The following is a 16,304-nucleotide window of genomic DNA, read 5'->3' on the forward strand; positions in this document are numbered from 1 at the left end:
AGAAGACATCTGAAGGCAGCCCTGTATCGGGAAGCTTTTAATGTCTGATGTTTTGCTGCGCTTTTTATATTCTGTTGGAAGTTGCCCAGAGTGGCTGGGGCAACCCACTCAGATGGACGGAATAGCAACAATAATAAATTTATATGCCACCCGTCTGGCTGCCTTCAGATGTCTTCTCAAAGTCGTATAGTTATTTATCTCCTTGATATCTGAAGGGAGGGTGTTCCGCAGGGAGGGCACCACTACCGAGAAGGCCCTCTGCCTGGTTCCCTGTAACTTCGCTTACTGCAGTGAGAGAACCGCCAGAAGGCCCTGGGAGCTGGACCTCAGTCTCCGAGATGAATATTAGAACAGGATAAAAGAGAAGCATCATCGGCAAAAGAGAAAATATATAATGGAGACACACTGGGCGCCTCTGTGGGTGCTTTAATGGGGGACCTGTGGCCTGCCAGGTGTTGCTGGACTACAACTCCCATCACCCCTGACCATTCGCCATGCTGGCTGGGGCTGATGGGAAATGTAGTCTAATCGGGAGGTCACCGCTTTACTAGGGATCTGACTTTGAAATGGGGCCAAGGGTGGACCACACATCGCCTTGACTATCGTCAGATGCCCTGGGGTGGGGTGGCTTACCCGACACATGAAGTCCAGCAGAGTGGCGGTGATGGCCGGGTGAGGTTTCATGGAATGGTGCATGACCAAGATGGCAGGCTCTGCAAAGGAAAAGAACAGCCGGCGTTACATTTGAGGAGTCAAATATAAAGGCTTAATTCTTTTCTGAACAACGCTGCCTGTATTAGAAGCACAAAGGGCCGGCTGTTTTGCTCACATCAATATTTAGGGCACAGGGTAGACATAATGAGTTTCAACATGGAATGAAAATAGTGAACTAGATCAGCAAGTACCGTACTTTTCCGTGTATAAGACGCCCCCTATTTTGGGGGGGACTCAAAATTAAGAAAATGTGGGGAGATTGCCCAGGGTTGTTGAACTTTTTTGGGGGGGGGGGAGATTGCTCACCCGCCTGGCCAATGCTGCCACTAGCAGATGTAGCAGAAGCCAAAAATCGTCTGCCCGCTCGCCGCCAGCAGCCGCCAATTTCCCGCCCAATTGCCGCAACAACAGCCAATCGCAGCCGCCAATTACCAGAAAAACCACCACTGACAATCTCCGACTCGCAGCAGCAACCAATCACCCGTCCCCACTCTGAACTATCCATGTATAAGACGACCTCAATTTTTGAACATTCTTTTCGTCTTATACAATTCCGAGAGTGGCTTAACAATCAAACCCTCTTCCCAGGCAACTCTGGGAACTGTAGGGGAACGAGGCGCATGTCTGCTACCAACTCTCAGCACCCTTAAACTACAATTCCCAGGATTCTTTGCAGGGGGAGGGAGTCATGGTTGTTAACATGGTACCATAGCGCTTGAAATGTACAGCACAGATGGGATGGGGGTCATGTTTGGTTTTTTAAGTTGTTTTGGGTGGCTTTCCGTAGAAAAAGAGACAAATGCATAAAATAATACTAATAATAATAATAATAATAATAATAATAATAATAATAGCAGCTGTTTTTAATGATAATAATAATTTAGAGAAGGTGACATTTGCTACGCATCCCTTGGACGCCAATTGCAACAACCTCTCCGTTATAGATTGGGCTGGAAAGAGGCTGGAACCTAGGTGTGTGAGACAGGAGAAGGGACACAGGCAGCCCCAAGGAAGCAAGGGAGGGAGGGGTTTCTCCATACCGATGTTCATGATGCTGTCCTTCTCGGGGTTGAAGAATAGCCAGTCGTAGAACAAGGCCAGCTTGGCGTTGGATGCAGCTACGTTGGACTGGAAAGGGTAGAAAAGAGAGACTATGAATACAACTGCAACACCTGTTTCGTCTGCGCCTGCCAGATCAGCTGCACAGTGTGGGGGGCTTGAGGAAGCAATCCTGGGTCCCAGAGATTAAATTCCCCCTCTATAGCCAGTGCTAGAGGCTGCAGAGCCAGGCAGTTAGTTCTTTTGTCCCCCCTTTCAGTTTTTTATATTCACATTATTTCCATACACTCCAAACATTTTTCGTATTTACAGGACTGGGGTTATACAAACCCCTCGCACTTTCCCCTGTCCCCTGCTGGTTTCCATATTTTACCCTCTTTTCTTGCATATACAGTGGTACCTTAGTTTATGAATAGCTTAGTTTATGAACAACTTGGATTAAGAACGCTGCAAACCCGGAAGTAGGTGTTTTGGTTTGTGAACTTTGCCTTGGAAGCAGAACATGTTGAGTGTGTTCCATTTGTAAATTGGGTTCCCCCGCTGCTATGAGAAAGCACACCTTGGTTTAAGAACGGACTTCCGGAAGGGATTAAGTTCGTAAACCAAGGTACCACTGAAATTATATCTATGCATTCTATTTCATCTCCTTATTTACTACTTCAGATCATTTTACTTCAGAAATGTTATATCAATCCTGCTAATGTTTCTAAGTAACTACGGTGGCTTTTAAGGTATTCTACAAAATTTTCCCATTCTTGATTACGTTTTTTGTCATCTTTGCCATTTCGGCATAGTCCATCATTTTGGTAATCTACTCTTCCTTTGGTTGGGACCTTCTCCTCCTTCCACATCTGGGCTAACATTCTTGCAGCTGTTGTCGCATACACAAACTGTCTTTTTAGGTCTCTTGGTATTTCCTGTTAAACCTAGTAAAAAGGCTTCTGGTTGGTTTTTTTTTAGTAAACGTTATCTTAAACGGTTTCTTCAGTTCATTATATATCATTTCCCAGAAGCCCTTTACATGGCCACCACATATGGTAAAAGGTACCCTCGCTATCCTTACATTTCCAATAAACACACAAGACATAACCGGCTGTACTTTTGAATAAATATGGTATACTGTTCATTGTATCAATTGTAGATTTCAACCGAAGTCTCATAAAGTTCAACGAAAAAAGCAGAAGACCCAATGGATCAGTTCATTCTCTAGTCAGTTCATGCATAAGGTCCATACATGTATAAGTGTTTATTCCACCTGTCTGTTCATAGAGTCCAATATCTACAATTGACACAATGAATAGTACAGTGGTACCTCGGGTTACATACGCTTCAGGTTACAGACTCTGCTAACCCAGAAATAGTGCTTCAGGTTAAGAACTTTGCTTCAGGATGAGAACAGAAATCGGGCTCCGGCGGCGCGGCAGCAGCAGCAGCAGGAGGCCCCATTAGCTAAAGTGGTGCTTCAGGTTAAGAACAGTTTCAGGTTAAGTACGGACCTCCGGAACGAATTAAGTACTTAACCTGAGGTACCACTGTATACCTTATTTATTCAGAAGTACAGCCGGTTACGTCTTGTGTGTTTATTGAGTATGTTTCGCGTAACCATAGGTTTGTTGTTGTTGTTTTGCTATCCCTACATTTCCAGCATAACTTAGATAGATTTTTGTACATTTTTGCCAACTTTACGGTTAGTTATTGGAGAGGCAGGGACAACACTCGCACACATCCCACAGGGCTTCCTTCTGTTTCAGGATAAGCGACGCTGCTGCATAATAAGGATGTGCAGCCGCTTATTCACCCTTCTCCAGTTGCCAGCTGGGCTAAGCCCCAGTTGCCTTGAGGGCAGCCACCAAGACCGCAGAGCCTGGGCCTCGGGAAACCACACCGGAGTTACGCTCAGAGTTTGCGAAAGTAAAAAATGTTCAAAGGGCTTAATAGTTTTCATGGGTGGTGCCAAAACACGCCCCTCTCCTTTCCGGCAATGTTGGGAAAGAGCTTTACTTCTTTAAAATGCCCTCGGCGAGGACACTGCGTCGCCGAGTCTGACTCAATGCCCAAGGGGAATGCGCTAGGCGATGTCTGATGATGTCATCGCATCAGGCACGGTGGCGTCATGACATCACACCACACATGTTCACATGGTCTCAGACAGAACCTGGATCCTGCATTGCTTGTGCTGTCGATTTTTCATTTTTTAAAAATGTGGTTATTTCTACGGATGGTATTGTTCTAATTTATTTATTTCTCATACATTTTATTGAAGTTTCGTTAAGCCGCTCGGAGGATCAATGGATGGGGGAAAGTGTCCGAATAGAATAAGTAAAATAAACAACACAGGAAGGAATAAGAGTTGGAGGAGGGGACACAAACACATCCGAACAGCACTGAGAAAGGTGGCTATTCACATATAACTGAGTCTTTTGTTTCCAAGGAAAAAAAATCAACTCTTGAGCAAACTGGGCTGGTTTCAACACAAAAACCAGAGCTGGCAGGAATCAAGGGCAGCCTCATTCCCAAAAACTGGACAGGAGAGAGGCCTGTAAGGGCTGGAAAGGTTCAAAACTATCAGCCAGAACATCTCTGCCTGGTGACTAAATCTATTTATTTTTATTTAAACAACTGATATACCACTTAACCACAATGGTTTCCAAGTGGATTACCAAAGTACAGTGGTACCTCAGGTTACATACGCTTCAGGTTACATACGCTTCAAGATACAGACTCCGCTAACCCAGAAATAGCGCTTCAGGTTAAGAACTTTGCTTCAGGATGAGAACAGAAATTGTGCTCCGGCGGCATGGCGGCAGCAGGAGGCCCCATTAGCTAAAGTGGTGCTTCAGCTTAGGAACAGCTTCAGGTTAAGAACGGACCTCCAGAACAAATTAAGTACTTAACCCGAGGTACCACTGTACCAAGAATTTTAAAGTCTTTGGTAGGCGTCAGAAGTTCAACAGAGAGAGGGGACCTGCCTGACCTAAGCTAGAAGGGAGTTTCATCAAAGGGGGCCCATAATACTAAACACACAGCAGATCAGAGCCATGTACGGGACCAATAACGACGACCCGACCTCAGAGATCGGCTGGGGACATGAGGGGTTAACCGACCCTTGTGGCTTTCTGGTCCCCAATCGTTAAGAGCCTTCTAAGGTCATGCAACGCCCCACAGATGGAGCCATGGAGCCCCTTCCAGGCAGCTCAGTGGCTTGACCCCTGGACTTCCGAGGGAATATCAGCAAGCTCCCCTCCAGCGGGGCTGCCAAAAATGCACTCTGCTCAAACGGCCTGCGATGGCAATCCAGAGCAGAGGGGCAGTGTGCCAGGTGTCCTCGACCAGAACGACTGCAAGAGCGGAGAGTGTGAGCTTTCTGCGGCTAAATTGTCATCAAGTGACTTGAGAGAGTGGCTGAGGTCGAGAGGTTGCAGCCAGAGTCGGCAGCCAATTTGATTTGATTTGGAAGAGGGGAACCTTATTTCAATGCCTCAGAAATGGCAACCTGCTCATAAACATAGCAGGAAACCCACCCAAGAGAAAGGCAGTTTATTAGGGATATCTAGCCTCCCGTTAAGGAAACGAGGAAATGCCTTATGCAGGGAAAACAAGACCCTTCCCTTCCTTCTACAAACCCCCCGCAGCTCTAAAGGTTTGCAAGGGGGGTTCCAGAAAAAAAGCCTTAATAATAATTTTATTATTTGTACCCCGCCCATCTGACTGGGTTGTGCCACGCCACTCTGGGCGGTCTTCGCCTCTCCCCTAGAAGCAGCGCCCTGCCAAACTTGTTCAGAGAGGCCGTTCCAAAGCCCCAGCTTTTAATTCCCTTTGTTCATTAGCTGCCTCGCCTCCATCCCTTCCAATAACCATCAGGCAAATGAAATGTGGTCTGCGTTGTCGGAGAGTCAAGCCAGGCTGCAGACCTTAATTAGCTGGGAAGCCAGTGGCAATTAAGCGGCAGAGTCAGAGGGGCTGGGAATGTTAATGTGTGCGTGTGTGAGAGCGAGCGAACGAGGGGGGAGGACAACAGATCTGCCACCGGCAGAGCCAGGTGATGGCCACGTCTCTTCCCCCCCCCCCGCCCGCAGGAGGCGGAGATGGCTACCAACTCGGACGGCTTCATGGAGGGCAACGCTGCCAATGGCTACAGGCCACAATGGCTATCTTCTATCTCCACTGCCAGAGGCGGTGTTGTGGCCATGAATGCCAGTTGCAGGAAACCACCGAAAGGAAAGGCATCCTTGCGTTCAATTCTGCTGGTGAGCTTCCCACTAGGGGCAGTGCTTTTGAACTGGTGGTCCACAGACCACAGGGGCAACACACACCCATCAACTGTCTGGGACATCCTGTTTTTGGGGAGCTCCCAAAAAACATGAGAGATCGTGGGGCCCCCAAATGCACTGTGCTCTTGTGCGGGTCACGTGACTTGTGCGAGAGCAAGGCCCAGAAGACGCATGTCCCGGTTTTGCTCTGGGACATGTTGAAGGGTACGGCGGCACCGTCGACGTAACGAAAACTACCGCAGAGATATCAACGTTTTCAAAAGTAGGGGGGTCCACAGCATTTAGGTAAAGGTAAAGGGACCCCTGACCATTAGGTCCAGTCGTGACCGACTCTGGGGTTGCGGCGCTCATCTCGCTTTATTGGCCGAGGGAGCCGGCGTACAGCTTCTGGGTCATGTGGCCAGCATGACTAAGCCGCTTCTGGCGAACCAGAGCAGCGCACGGAAACGCCGTTTACCTTCCCGCCGGAGCGGTACCTATTTATCTACTTGCACTTTGACGTGCTTTCGAATTGCTAGGTTGGCAGGAGCAGGGACCGAGCAACGGGAGCTCACCCCGTCGCGGGGATTCGAACCGCCGACCTTCTGATCGGCAAGTCCTAGGCTCTGTGGTTTAACCCAAAACTGGAAAATTTTGCATCTGGGCACTTGGCTTGCTGCGGTGAGAACAGGACGCTGGACTAGATGGGCCTGGCCTGATCCAGGAAGGCTTTCTTGGTGTACCCTGAATGGAAACTGGCTCGTTCAGGTGAGGGCAGAGATGCATTTGTAGCTGGACCCCATCGCAGGTATCAATGCAGCCCTTGTAAGCTGCTAGGCCCAGGTTAGACATCTCTGCTGCGTTAAAGCAAATAAATAACACCGGTTGGATTTGGAGAGCTAAAAATACCCGCTCTTGAATTTCTTGGAAATCTATTATTGCTGAGATTATTATCACCACATTATTATTATTTTTTGCAGCAGCTGGTCTTGACGGTGTTGTTCTTGGCTTCCCAGACACAAACCTCACTTTAAAAGAACAGGGCGATTACAGAAACGAGTAGCAGGATCCAGAAACATTTCCTGGGGCATCACGGCCAGAGCGCCTTGAGGAATGAGATTCTGTAGAAAAGCTAGGAGGGGTGGTGTCCGAGTAATGTATGTTGTTTTAGAAAAAATAACGGTGTTGGATTGTAGCTAATCACATTTTAATCAGAGTAGGCCCATTAAATTTAATAGGCCTAAGCTAAGCAGGTCCATTAATTTCAATGGGTCTACTGTGAGTAGCGCTAGGTCTATTCTTGCCATTGTTAAGGCTACCAATGGCCTCGGCCCTGTATACCTGAAGGAGCGTCTCCACCCCCACCGTTCAGAAGGCTCTGAGGGCCTTCTGGCGGTTCCCTCACTGCGAGAAGTGAGGTTACAGGGAACCAGGCAGAGGGTCTTCTTGGTAGTGGCACCCTCCCTTTGGAACACCCTCCCATCAGATGTCCAGGAAATAAATACGTACACAACTTTTAGAAGACATCTGAAGGCAGCTCTGTATCGGGAAGTTTTTAATGTCTGGGGTTTTATTTGTTTTTATATGTGTTGGAAGTATCCCAGAATGGCTGGGGGAAGCCAGCCTTGCAGGATCAGGCCCAAAAGGACCCATCTAGTCCAGCGTCCTGTTCTCACAGTGGCCAAGTGGATGGTGCGATGGGAAACATGCAAGCAAGATTCAAGCTTAAGAGCAGCTCTTTCCACCTTTGGTTTCCAGCAACTGGTATTCAGAAGAGCTGTTGGCTCCAACTGTGGAAGGCAGAGCATAGTCCATAGTCATCAATAGCCCTTCCCTCCACGAATTTGTCTAATCGTCTTTCGGAGACGTCTACATTGGTGGCTTGAGGGTTTCCCACTGGAGCTACCTGGGCGGCCACTGTGGGAACAGGATGCTGGGGACAGCAAGGCAGCCGACAGGTGCTCTCTGGGTGATGCAGAATGTTCACAAACACCCACACGCAGCTCTTCCGGTTCGACGGAGCTCTGCCTGCAAAACCTGGGAGGAAACCCTCCGGTGTTGCCTGCGCTCTCGTCCCAGTGAGCCGCCTTACCGTGCAGGTGGTGAGCAGCCAGCCAATGATGGCCCAGCGAGGGAGGATGTCGGAGCTCAGCACCTCGTTGGACGGGTGCACCACCCCGCAGATGTAGCGGATGAGGTCGCAGCGCAGGGACTGGCTGTCCGGGGTGGAGAGGTACTGCCGCTGGAACCAGTCTTGGTAGCGCTTCTGCTGGCCAAAGCGCACCTGGAGGGAGACGAGGGAGAGAGGGAGGTCGGAAGGTGCCATGCTATTGGGGCCCATCAACACCTGAACTCTTTAATTCAGGCATCCTTCTACATTTCCTGGTTTTTCTTTTCACCAGGCATAACCCACACGATTCCATGAATAGTTTCCAGCCATGAAGGCTAGAAACTTCCACAAAGTTTGAATCTGATTTAGAAAAACAACCCACACACAGCCTATTGGAAAATGGAATTTTGCAGCCATTCCATTGAAAAAACAGTGTATGTCCGGCACTGTTTTATTCTCTGTAGTGCTTGGAAACAACCATTTTTGGTTGGTCGGTGTGAACGCGACAGCAGAACTGCCTTTGGTGTCTGTAGATGGGGATGCAGATGACTAGGAGCCTTTAGGAAGCTGCCATATACTGACTCAGACCATTAGTCCGTTTAGCCTACTATTTGTCTACTCTGACTGGCTTCCACCTCGCCTGCTGCCTAAGCCACTTTTAACCCTTGATGCCAGGGATTTGAATCTGAGACTCTCTGTTTGCAAAGGAGGTCCTCCAGAACTGAGCTATACTGCTCTGTAGTGGCTGTCCTATAAGCATCAAGTTGCATGAACTCAGTTGGGGTGAAGATGGGAAGGGAAATAAGAGGGGATGGAATTCGTGGTAACCACATAAGGCCAGGGGTTGACAGAGTGGCACCAGTAGGTGCTACGGTGCCCTTTTGAGATCTTCCCCTGCTCTGTAAGTGTTAAATATTAATAATAATGGGTTGTTGTAAACTGTTTCGGGAGGCTTGCATACCCAAAAGTGCAACCAACAAAAAAAAAAGGTGTTACCCGGGAGGTCATGAAGAGCAGCTTGGTCTCCATGTCGGGCGTGAGGCGGCAAGCCAGGAACTTGCGCGAAGTCCGAGACTGTAAGAGTTGCAAAACGCCTGTGTTGGGGAAGGCAGGAAGGGGGAGTGGGGAGAGAAAGAAAGAAAAGGAAAATTAGATTTAAGGCACACTGCCAGCCACAAAAGCTACTAAATCAGCAGGCGTCTCATACAGCGAGGGACGCATCTTTACACGCAAGGATCAGCCCCAGAACACAGGTCATAAGCTCCTAAGAAGAGCCCCGCAGGATCAGGCCAAAGGCTGATCCAGCCAGCCTCTTGTTTCCAGTGGCCAGCCACTTGTGATCCCCAGCGACTGGTCTTCAGAGGCCCCCAACAGTTCCACTATAGTCATCATGTCTAGCAGCCGTCGATCGCTTCATCCTCCATGAGCTTTGTCTTTTAAAGACATCAAAATCGGTGGCCATCACTAAACCAGGTTTAAAGTTGCAAATTCCACAGTTTAACTTTGTGCCAACGCTTTCCTGTAAGACAGAGTTGTTCCACCTGGCCTTTGGCTTAGAATCAGTTTGATTCCCTCCCCCTCTTTCTTTTTCCTTTCTCCTCTTGTGAAGAGGCTGCATCCTAATGTTTTAATGTTGTATTTTAATCTTGCTTTTAAAATTGTATTTTAATCAACTTGTTTTTATTATTGGTTGTTAGCCACCCTGAGCCCGGTCTTGGCTGGGGAGGGCGGGGTATAAATAAAATTTATTATTATTGTTATTCCTTTCGTCTACCCTGAATCTTTCACCAGTTTCCTTGGATGACCCCAATGGATCCCAGTGATGGCAAGGAAGAAAAATCTATCCTTATCCGCTTTCTCCTCAGTGTGCATCGTTTTATGCATGGCTTTCTCCTCCTCGCTTGCCTTCGTACGAGGGTCTTTCGCTCGCCTCTGTTTCCCACCCGGCTCAATACATAAACAGTGGGAGTTGACCCAAGCCGACACGTTAGGGTCAAAATCTGCAAACCCAGTTCTCCCGGTCCAAGGGAGCGCCGTGTTTCGTTCAAGACTTGACGTGGGCCTGCCACCCCATCGGGAGGGCTGTCAAGAGCAGGGGAAAGTTCTGCGTGCTTCAAAGCCGAACCGGTGGTATTGAAACAATTCCACTTGTTGACAGAGGGCCATGTGGGAAGGAGCTCCTTGGATGAAGGACAGCTGCCTCCCCTTTAAAAACTTGCTTAGTTAAAGCGCTTCCCGTGGGGAAAGAAACAAAAACCACCCGTCGGGAGGAACGTGGCGTGAGATCTCCCACGGGTCAACCCCTTCTAGAATGTCTTGAATATGGCCCTTCGAAGAAGCCCCCCAGAGGCGCAATTCAGAGAGTGCTGCTAAGGGCTTTGCATCTTAATTTGCCTGGAATCAGGCCGAAAGGCAGCCAGGGGCGGATGGTTGCTAGAGGTAACTGACGGCCCTTGGGGCGCTGAGCCACAGGAGGCAGAAGGGAGGAGCAGCCTAAATTGCCTTCTCTCTCGGGTGGAGGAATCTTCGAAGCGCAGCAAAGATGCACCGAACTCTGATCTGCCAGACCAAAAAGCTGTATGTCCCCTGCCCAGTTGAGGCCAACCCACTAGGCCTCACTGCCAGCTCCCATCCTGGAGGCAGGGATCCTTCAGCTGTTGGATTTCTGCATTGAGGGGGGGTGAGGGGGGGTTGGACCAGATGACATTTTGGTTCCCTTCCAACTCTACATTTCTGTAATTCTCCAGGGGGTGGCACTGCCTGTCAGCTTCTTCCTCCTTAAAGATAAAGGGGCCCCTGACCTTTAGGTCCAGTCGCAGATGACTCTGGGGTTGCGGCGCTCATCTCGCTTTACTGGCCGAGGGAGCCGGCATACAGCTTCCGGGTCATGTGGCCAGCATGACTAAGCCGCTTCTGGCGAACCAGAACAGCGCACGGAAACGCCGTTTACCTTCCCACCAGAGCGGTACCTATTTATCTACTTGCACTTTGACGTGCTTTCGAACTGCTAGGTTGGCAGGATTAGGGACCGAGCAATGGGAGCTCACCCCGTCGTGGGGATTCGAACCCCCAACCTTCTGATCGGCAAGTCCTAGGCTCTGTGGTTTAACCTCTGTGGTTTTAACCCTTCCTCCTTACTCTTTTTCAAAACCTCTTTGAGGGTTGTCGTCCCCCCCTTACAATCAAATGGTACATAAATTTTGTGAAACAAATACATAAATTTGCTAACCCCTCAAAACTAGAAGGGGCTCCTTTTCCAGAACAAGGCACAGGGGGCAGTAGAGAACTTTGGTTATGGGTCGGCACAGATACACCGGGTTGGACCCAACTATGTTCTACTCAAGAGTAGACCCACCAGACCTGAGCTAGTCATGCTCATCTATTTCAAAGGGACTACCACGAGCAGGACTGACATTGGATTCAACTCACTGTTGACAAATAACAGGGAAATTTTAAAAAAGCACTCAGCCTCTGGAAGGAGCTAGTCCATAACGTTCCGGAACTTCATCACCTACCTGTGAACTGGGGACTCAGCGCCTGTGGGCTGTGGATAATGTCCTTCCAGAGCTGTTCAAACTCGGGTATCCTAGCAACGTTCTGCAGAAGCCTCACCAGATCTCGGCCAATCATAAGGCAATCCATAAACTTGGGGTAGGAAGGAAGAGGGAGGAGAAGGGGGGGGGGGAGTCATTATTGTTCTCAGGCACAGGGATACGGACAGAGTGTGCGCTTTGGGGAACATTCAGTTCCTAAAACCCTGGCAAAGCCCCAAAAAGGGGATGATTCATCCCACCCGTCGGCTGAAAAGGCCTTTCCTCGGGCAGATGGTCTTCCCCCCTTTGAAGATAGCAGGTTCCGAAGAGGCAGGGTGACAAGCAAGGTCAGCTGCCGCATTAAAAAGATAAAATAAATTTAAAAAAAGAAATGGTTGCTGTTGTACAAACAAACAGGCAGCGCTATAAATTCTGAGCCTGACCCTCGATCACGACCTGGGAGGGAGACTCAAAAGGTGGACTTCTCAAAGCTCAATGGCCAAGGCTGAGTCTTTTCTAACTCTGGCCGTCAACACCATTGCAAACGGTGATCGGGATCCATGGCTGCCAGCAACAGGGGTGCAACTGCATTCAACGGCCGCCAGCAACAGGGGTGCAATCATGAACACTACTATTATCGCTAGCAGCACTGGAGAGTCAGATCAGATTCCTGGCTTTGCTTCTGGCAATTTGTGAGCATAACTTGCTCTCCCCGACTGCAGGGCCTTTCCTGCAGCTGCCCCACAACTCTACAGCAAAGCATGAAACTACTCCTCCCCCCTTGACTTTCCTGCAAGGGGTGTAAAAACAAGGGTGGGCAACCTGCGGCCCCTCCAGATGTTGCTGGAACCAGAGCTCAACGGGGATCTTGTTGTACTCGGTCGCCTGTGACACTGCGGGCAGGGGTTTGGACTAGGATGGGGAACCTGTGGCCCTTCAGATGTCGCTCGACTCCAAATCCCATCACCCCTGACCATCGGCTATGCTGGCCAGGGCTGCTTGGTGTTGAAGGCCCGCAAGATTTGAAGGGCTGCAATTCTCTTCTGTTAGGTAAAGGTAAAGGGACCCCTGACCATTAGGTCCAGTCGTGGCCGACTCTGGGGTTGCGGCGCTCATCTCGCTTTATTGGCCGAGGGAGCCGGCATATGGCTTCCGGGTCATGTGGCCAGCATGACTAAGCCGCTTCTGGCGAACCAGAGCAGCGCACGGAAACACCGTTTACATTCCCGCTGGAGCGGTACCTATTTATCTACTTGCACTTTGACGTGCTTTCAAACTGCTAGGTTGGCAGGAGCAGGGACCGAGCAACGGGAGCTCACCCCGTCGTGGGAATTCGAACCGCCGACCTTCTGATCGGCAAGTCCTGGGCTCTATGGTTTAACCCACAGTGCCACCCACGTCCCTTCACTCTTCTGTTAAGTGTGTTTTAATGTGTGATCCCTGATTGGTTGGGCTTTCAGCTCCTTAAGAGGAACAAGCAGCAAAGGCACAAAACGCGAAGAGAGAAGCTCATCCGGGCGGGAGTCACAATGGGCTGTGTTGTTTCAAAGTCGGCCCCCACAGAGAAGACAAGGAGAGTGGGGGCCGAGTGTGTCTGCGGCGACAAAGGAGGCTGTCTGGAAAGCGGCTGTCACTTGTCCCTCAAGTGCCTTCCTCTGAGAGATGGCACCCGCCCACACGCCTTCAGGCAGCTAAACACCTCCCAGATTCCCTTACCCGGTCGCGGAGCAGGGAGATGCAGAATTCCACCTCCTTCTGCCTCAGGGCGTGCAGGGGAGGCGAGCCATGGTGGTCAACGATCAGGCGGAGGTAGGTGTACACGGACATGGCAATCAGCATGGCGCTTTTCAGAACCCACTCCCTGCAAAGAAGGGAGCATTTAGTTCCACGCCACAACCCGGCGCAAACGCCGGCCCTCCCGACCGCTCAGAACCAGTGTGGGCGTTGAGAACATGTACAAGTAGCCCCGCGGGATCAGGCCCGGCATCCTGTTCTCACAGCGGCCCGTCAGATTCTCCCAGGAAGGCCCCCAGGCAAGAGCCCTGTTGTTTGTCTCCAGTATCTAGCATTGAGAGGTAGACTGCCTTATGACATGGAGGTTCTCTTCTGAACTAATATAAAAAGAGCTCTGCAGGATCATTTTGCCCAGCGTCCTGTTTTGACAGAGGCCAAGCAAACGCCTGCAAAAAACCCGCAAGCAGGATCCGATCACAAGAGCCCTCTTCCCCTCCTGCAGTTTCCAGCAACGGGTATTTGGTTGCTGAAGGTGGCAAATCTTAAGAACCTGGGAGGAAGCCTGAATTAAGATTTCAGACTGGGGGGTGGAGGGAGAGGGGAGGCTTTGATGCCCTCCATGGTCAGATCTGCAAGAAGATCAAAGTGATGCATTCTTAAGGAAATCAGCCCTGAGTGCTCACTGGAAGGACAGATCCTGAAGCTGAGGCTCCAATACTTTGGCCACCTCATGAGAAGAGAAGACTCTAATGTTGGGAAGGATGGAGGGCACAAGGAGAATGGGACGACAGAGGACGATATGGTTGGATAGTGTTCTCCAAGCTACCAGCATGAGTTTGACCAAACTGCGGGAGGCAGTGGAAGACAGGAGTGCCTGGCGTGCTCTGGTCCAGGGGGTCACAAAGAGTCGGACACGACTAAACGACTAAACAACAACATGGTCAGATTATCCTGCCCCCACAAACATACCTCATCCTGACCCTAGCACGGCTACTAAGCAGAGATCTGTTTTAGTTATGCTTTTCAAAAGATCTCAAAGAGGAAGGTCTTTGCGGAGCAAAAGGGCTTCCGATCTATTTACTGGATGTGCAGCACAACAGCAGCAGCGAAAGGGCAGGAGTGGCAAAGGAGGGGGCAGCCAATGTCAGGGGGTCTGTGCATGGCGCTGCCCTCCAGCCCGAGCTCGGGAGTAATTGATCTGGCAGATGATGCAGAGGAAAGGTTTGAGGGTGCTCCAGAGGCAGCTCGGGGCTCGTTACGCCACCGAGTGCCAGAAAGGGCCAACGCATGACGTGGTGGGCTTGGCTCACCCCCTGATCCGGATGCCTGAGCAACAACACCTTCTGCTGCCAATTAAAGCAGCCAAAGCGGGAGGCTTTTGGTTTCACATTAAAAAACAACAACTATGCCGCTTAATTAAAACCTTGCTTTCCATTCTGCCGACCTCAGTTGAGTTTTCTCCTCAATCCTCGAAATTCCCAGGCCAGGAACCACCCCCTAGAGCAGTGCTTCTCAGCTTCCAGGCTGTTGTTGGACTACAACTCCCATTATCCCTGACCACTGGTCCTGCTAGCTATGGATGATGGGAGTGGGGGTCCAACAACAGCTGTGGACCCAAGTTTGAGAAACAGTGCCCCTGGGGCAATGGGCCTGTTTCCTCGTTCGTCGTCAACCCCTGAGCAACACTGCCAATGAGGCCCTGGGACTTTGGGTAGGGCCTTTTCTGCTGTGGCACAAAGCCCCCCATGTGGGGGGCATTCAGCTTTTGAGGAGTAGCCTTCCCCTCCTTGGAATGTCCCAGGCTCTGCCCCTATCAATCCCCCACAGCCCAGTACAAGCCGCAGGAGAAACTGGGAAGGTGACGTTCTTTAAGGCAGGGCTGGGGAATCCCAGGCTCTCAGGTGAGGGGTGCAAATGCAGCAACTCTCCCCAAGCCACGCCCCTGGCTGGCCTTGCTTCACGCCCTCCTTAGCCACACCCCCTATCCCCAGGCCACACCCCCTTGTGATTCCCAGCAACTAGTGTTCAGAGGCATATTGCCTCTGACAGTGGAGAACACAGCCATTGTGGCCAGCAGCCACTGACAGTCTCAGCCCCCTCCATGGATTTGTCCAATTCTCTTTCAAGAGCGATGAAGATGGCATCCCAGCCATCTGTACGGCTCCCTGTATTTCATCTCGGAGACAAACAGCAGCATTGTGTGTTCCTATCGAACCCAGTATTGTCCACACTGACCGGCAGCAGCCTTTTGGAAGCCACAGGTCCTCCTGCTAAATCTTCAAAACTTCTCTCATAAGGAGATAAGAAGACTCCTGTTCGGTCAGACCAAAAGTCCACCAACTCTACCATCGTAAGGGCTAAGCACTTGCTTTTCCATAGTTAACTGCTGGACCACTCGGGGTGCCCGACTCTGTATGCGAGATGCCACTAGGCAGTCACAGGCCAAAAAACACAATCTTGCCCAGAGTTTTGCTACAGCCCATTCCTCTTTCCTCCTTGCCAACATAAATTCCAAATGTGCCCAACAAATGGGAGGCAGGAGAGACTGTTGCAAGTGCAAAGTTCCTCTGAGCACAGAATTTGGACTTCTTTTGGCATGGAACATCACACTCAAAGACCAAGGAAGGAGAGGGAAGCCTTCAAGTGGGCTAGAAACTTGACCCTGTCTGTGTTAAGCCTAAGATGAGGGTTGTCAGGAATCTGTGTCAGGTAAGGCATTGCAGAAGACAAACAAGACGAACTACTAGGTAAAGACTGTCTAGGCAAGAACCAGCAGGCAGAAAGCAATGATTTATAGCCCCCTGGCTCTTCCAGCCACGGAAAACGTGCTCGCTCTCCGAAGAGCGCACTAGATGGCACTGTGGGGCAACGCAGCTGGAATCAAACTGTTCCTTGCCAAAGGGA

At 50.2% G+C, this 16,304-nt stretch overlaps 1 protein-coding gene across 3 annotated transcripts in view; it reads right to left on the reverse strand.

Annotated features, from left to right (window-relative positions):
• The window catches only part of INTS3 (integrator complex subunit 3), an 88,872-nt gene that overhangs the window by 40,872 nt on the left and 31,696 nt on the right, over nucleotides 1-16,304 (reverse strand). For all 3 annotated transcript variants that reach the window (XM_080984554.1, XM_080984553.1, XM_080984555.1), the window contains 6 exons: nucleotides 13,383-13,527; nucleotides 11,649-11,778; nucleotides 9,130-9,227; nucleotides 8,116-8,307; nucleotides 1,755-1,842; nucleotides 634-713 (listed from right to left, as the gene is read on the reverse strand). In XM_080984554.1, coding sequence (XP_080840680.1) covers nucleotides 634-713; nucleotides 1,755-1,842; nucleotides 8,116-8,307; nucleotides 9,130-9,227; nucleotides 11,649-11,778; nucleotides 13,383-13,527 — 733 coding nt within the window. The remainder of the gene's footprint in view (nucleotides 1-633; nucleotides 714-1,754; nucleotides 1,843-8,115; nucleotides 8,308-9,129; nucleotides 9,228-11,648; nucleotides 11,779-13,382; nucleotides 13,528-16,304) is intronic.

The sequence above is a fragment of the Podarcis pityusensis genome (genome assembly GCF_964106645.2).
Source record: "Podarcis pityusensis genome assembly, chromosome: 16".
Taxonomy (NCBI): domain Eukaryota; kingdom Metazoa; phylum Chordata; class Lepidosauria; order Squamata; family Lacertidae; genus Podarcis; species Podarcis pityusensis.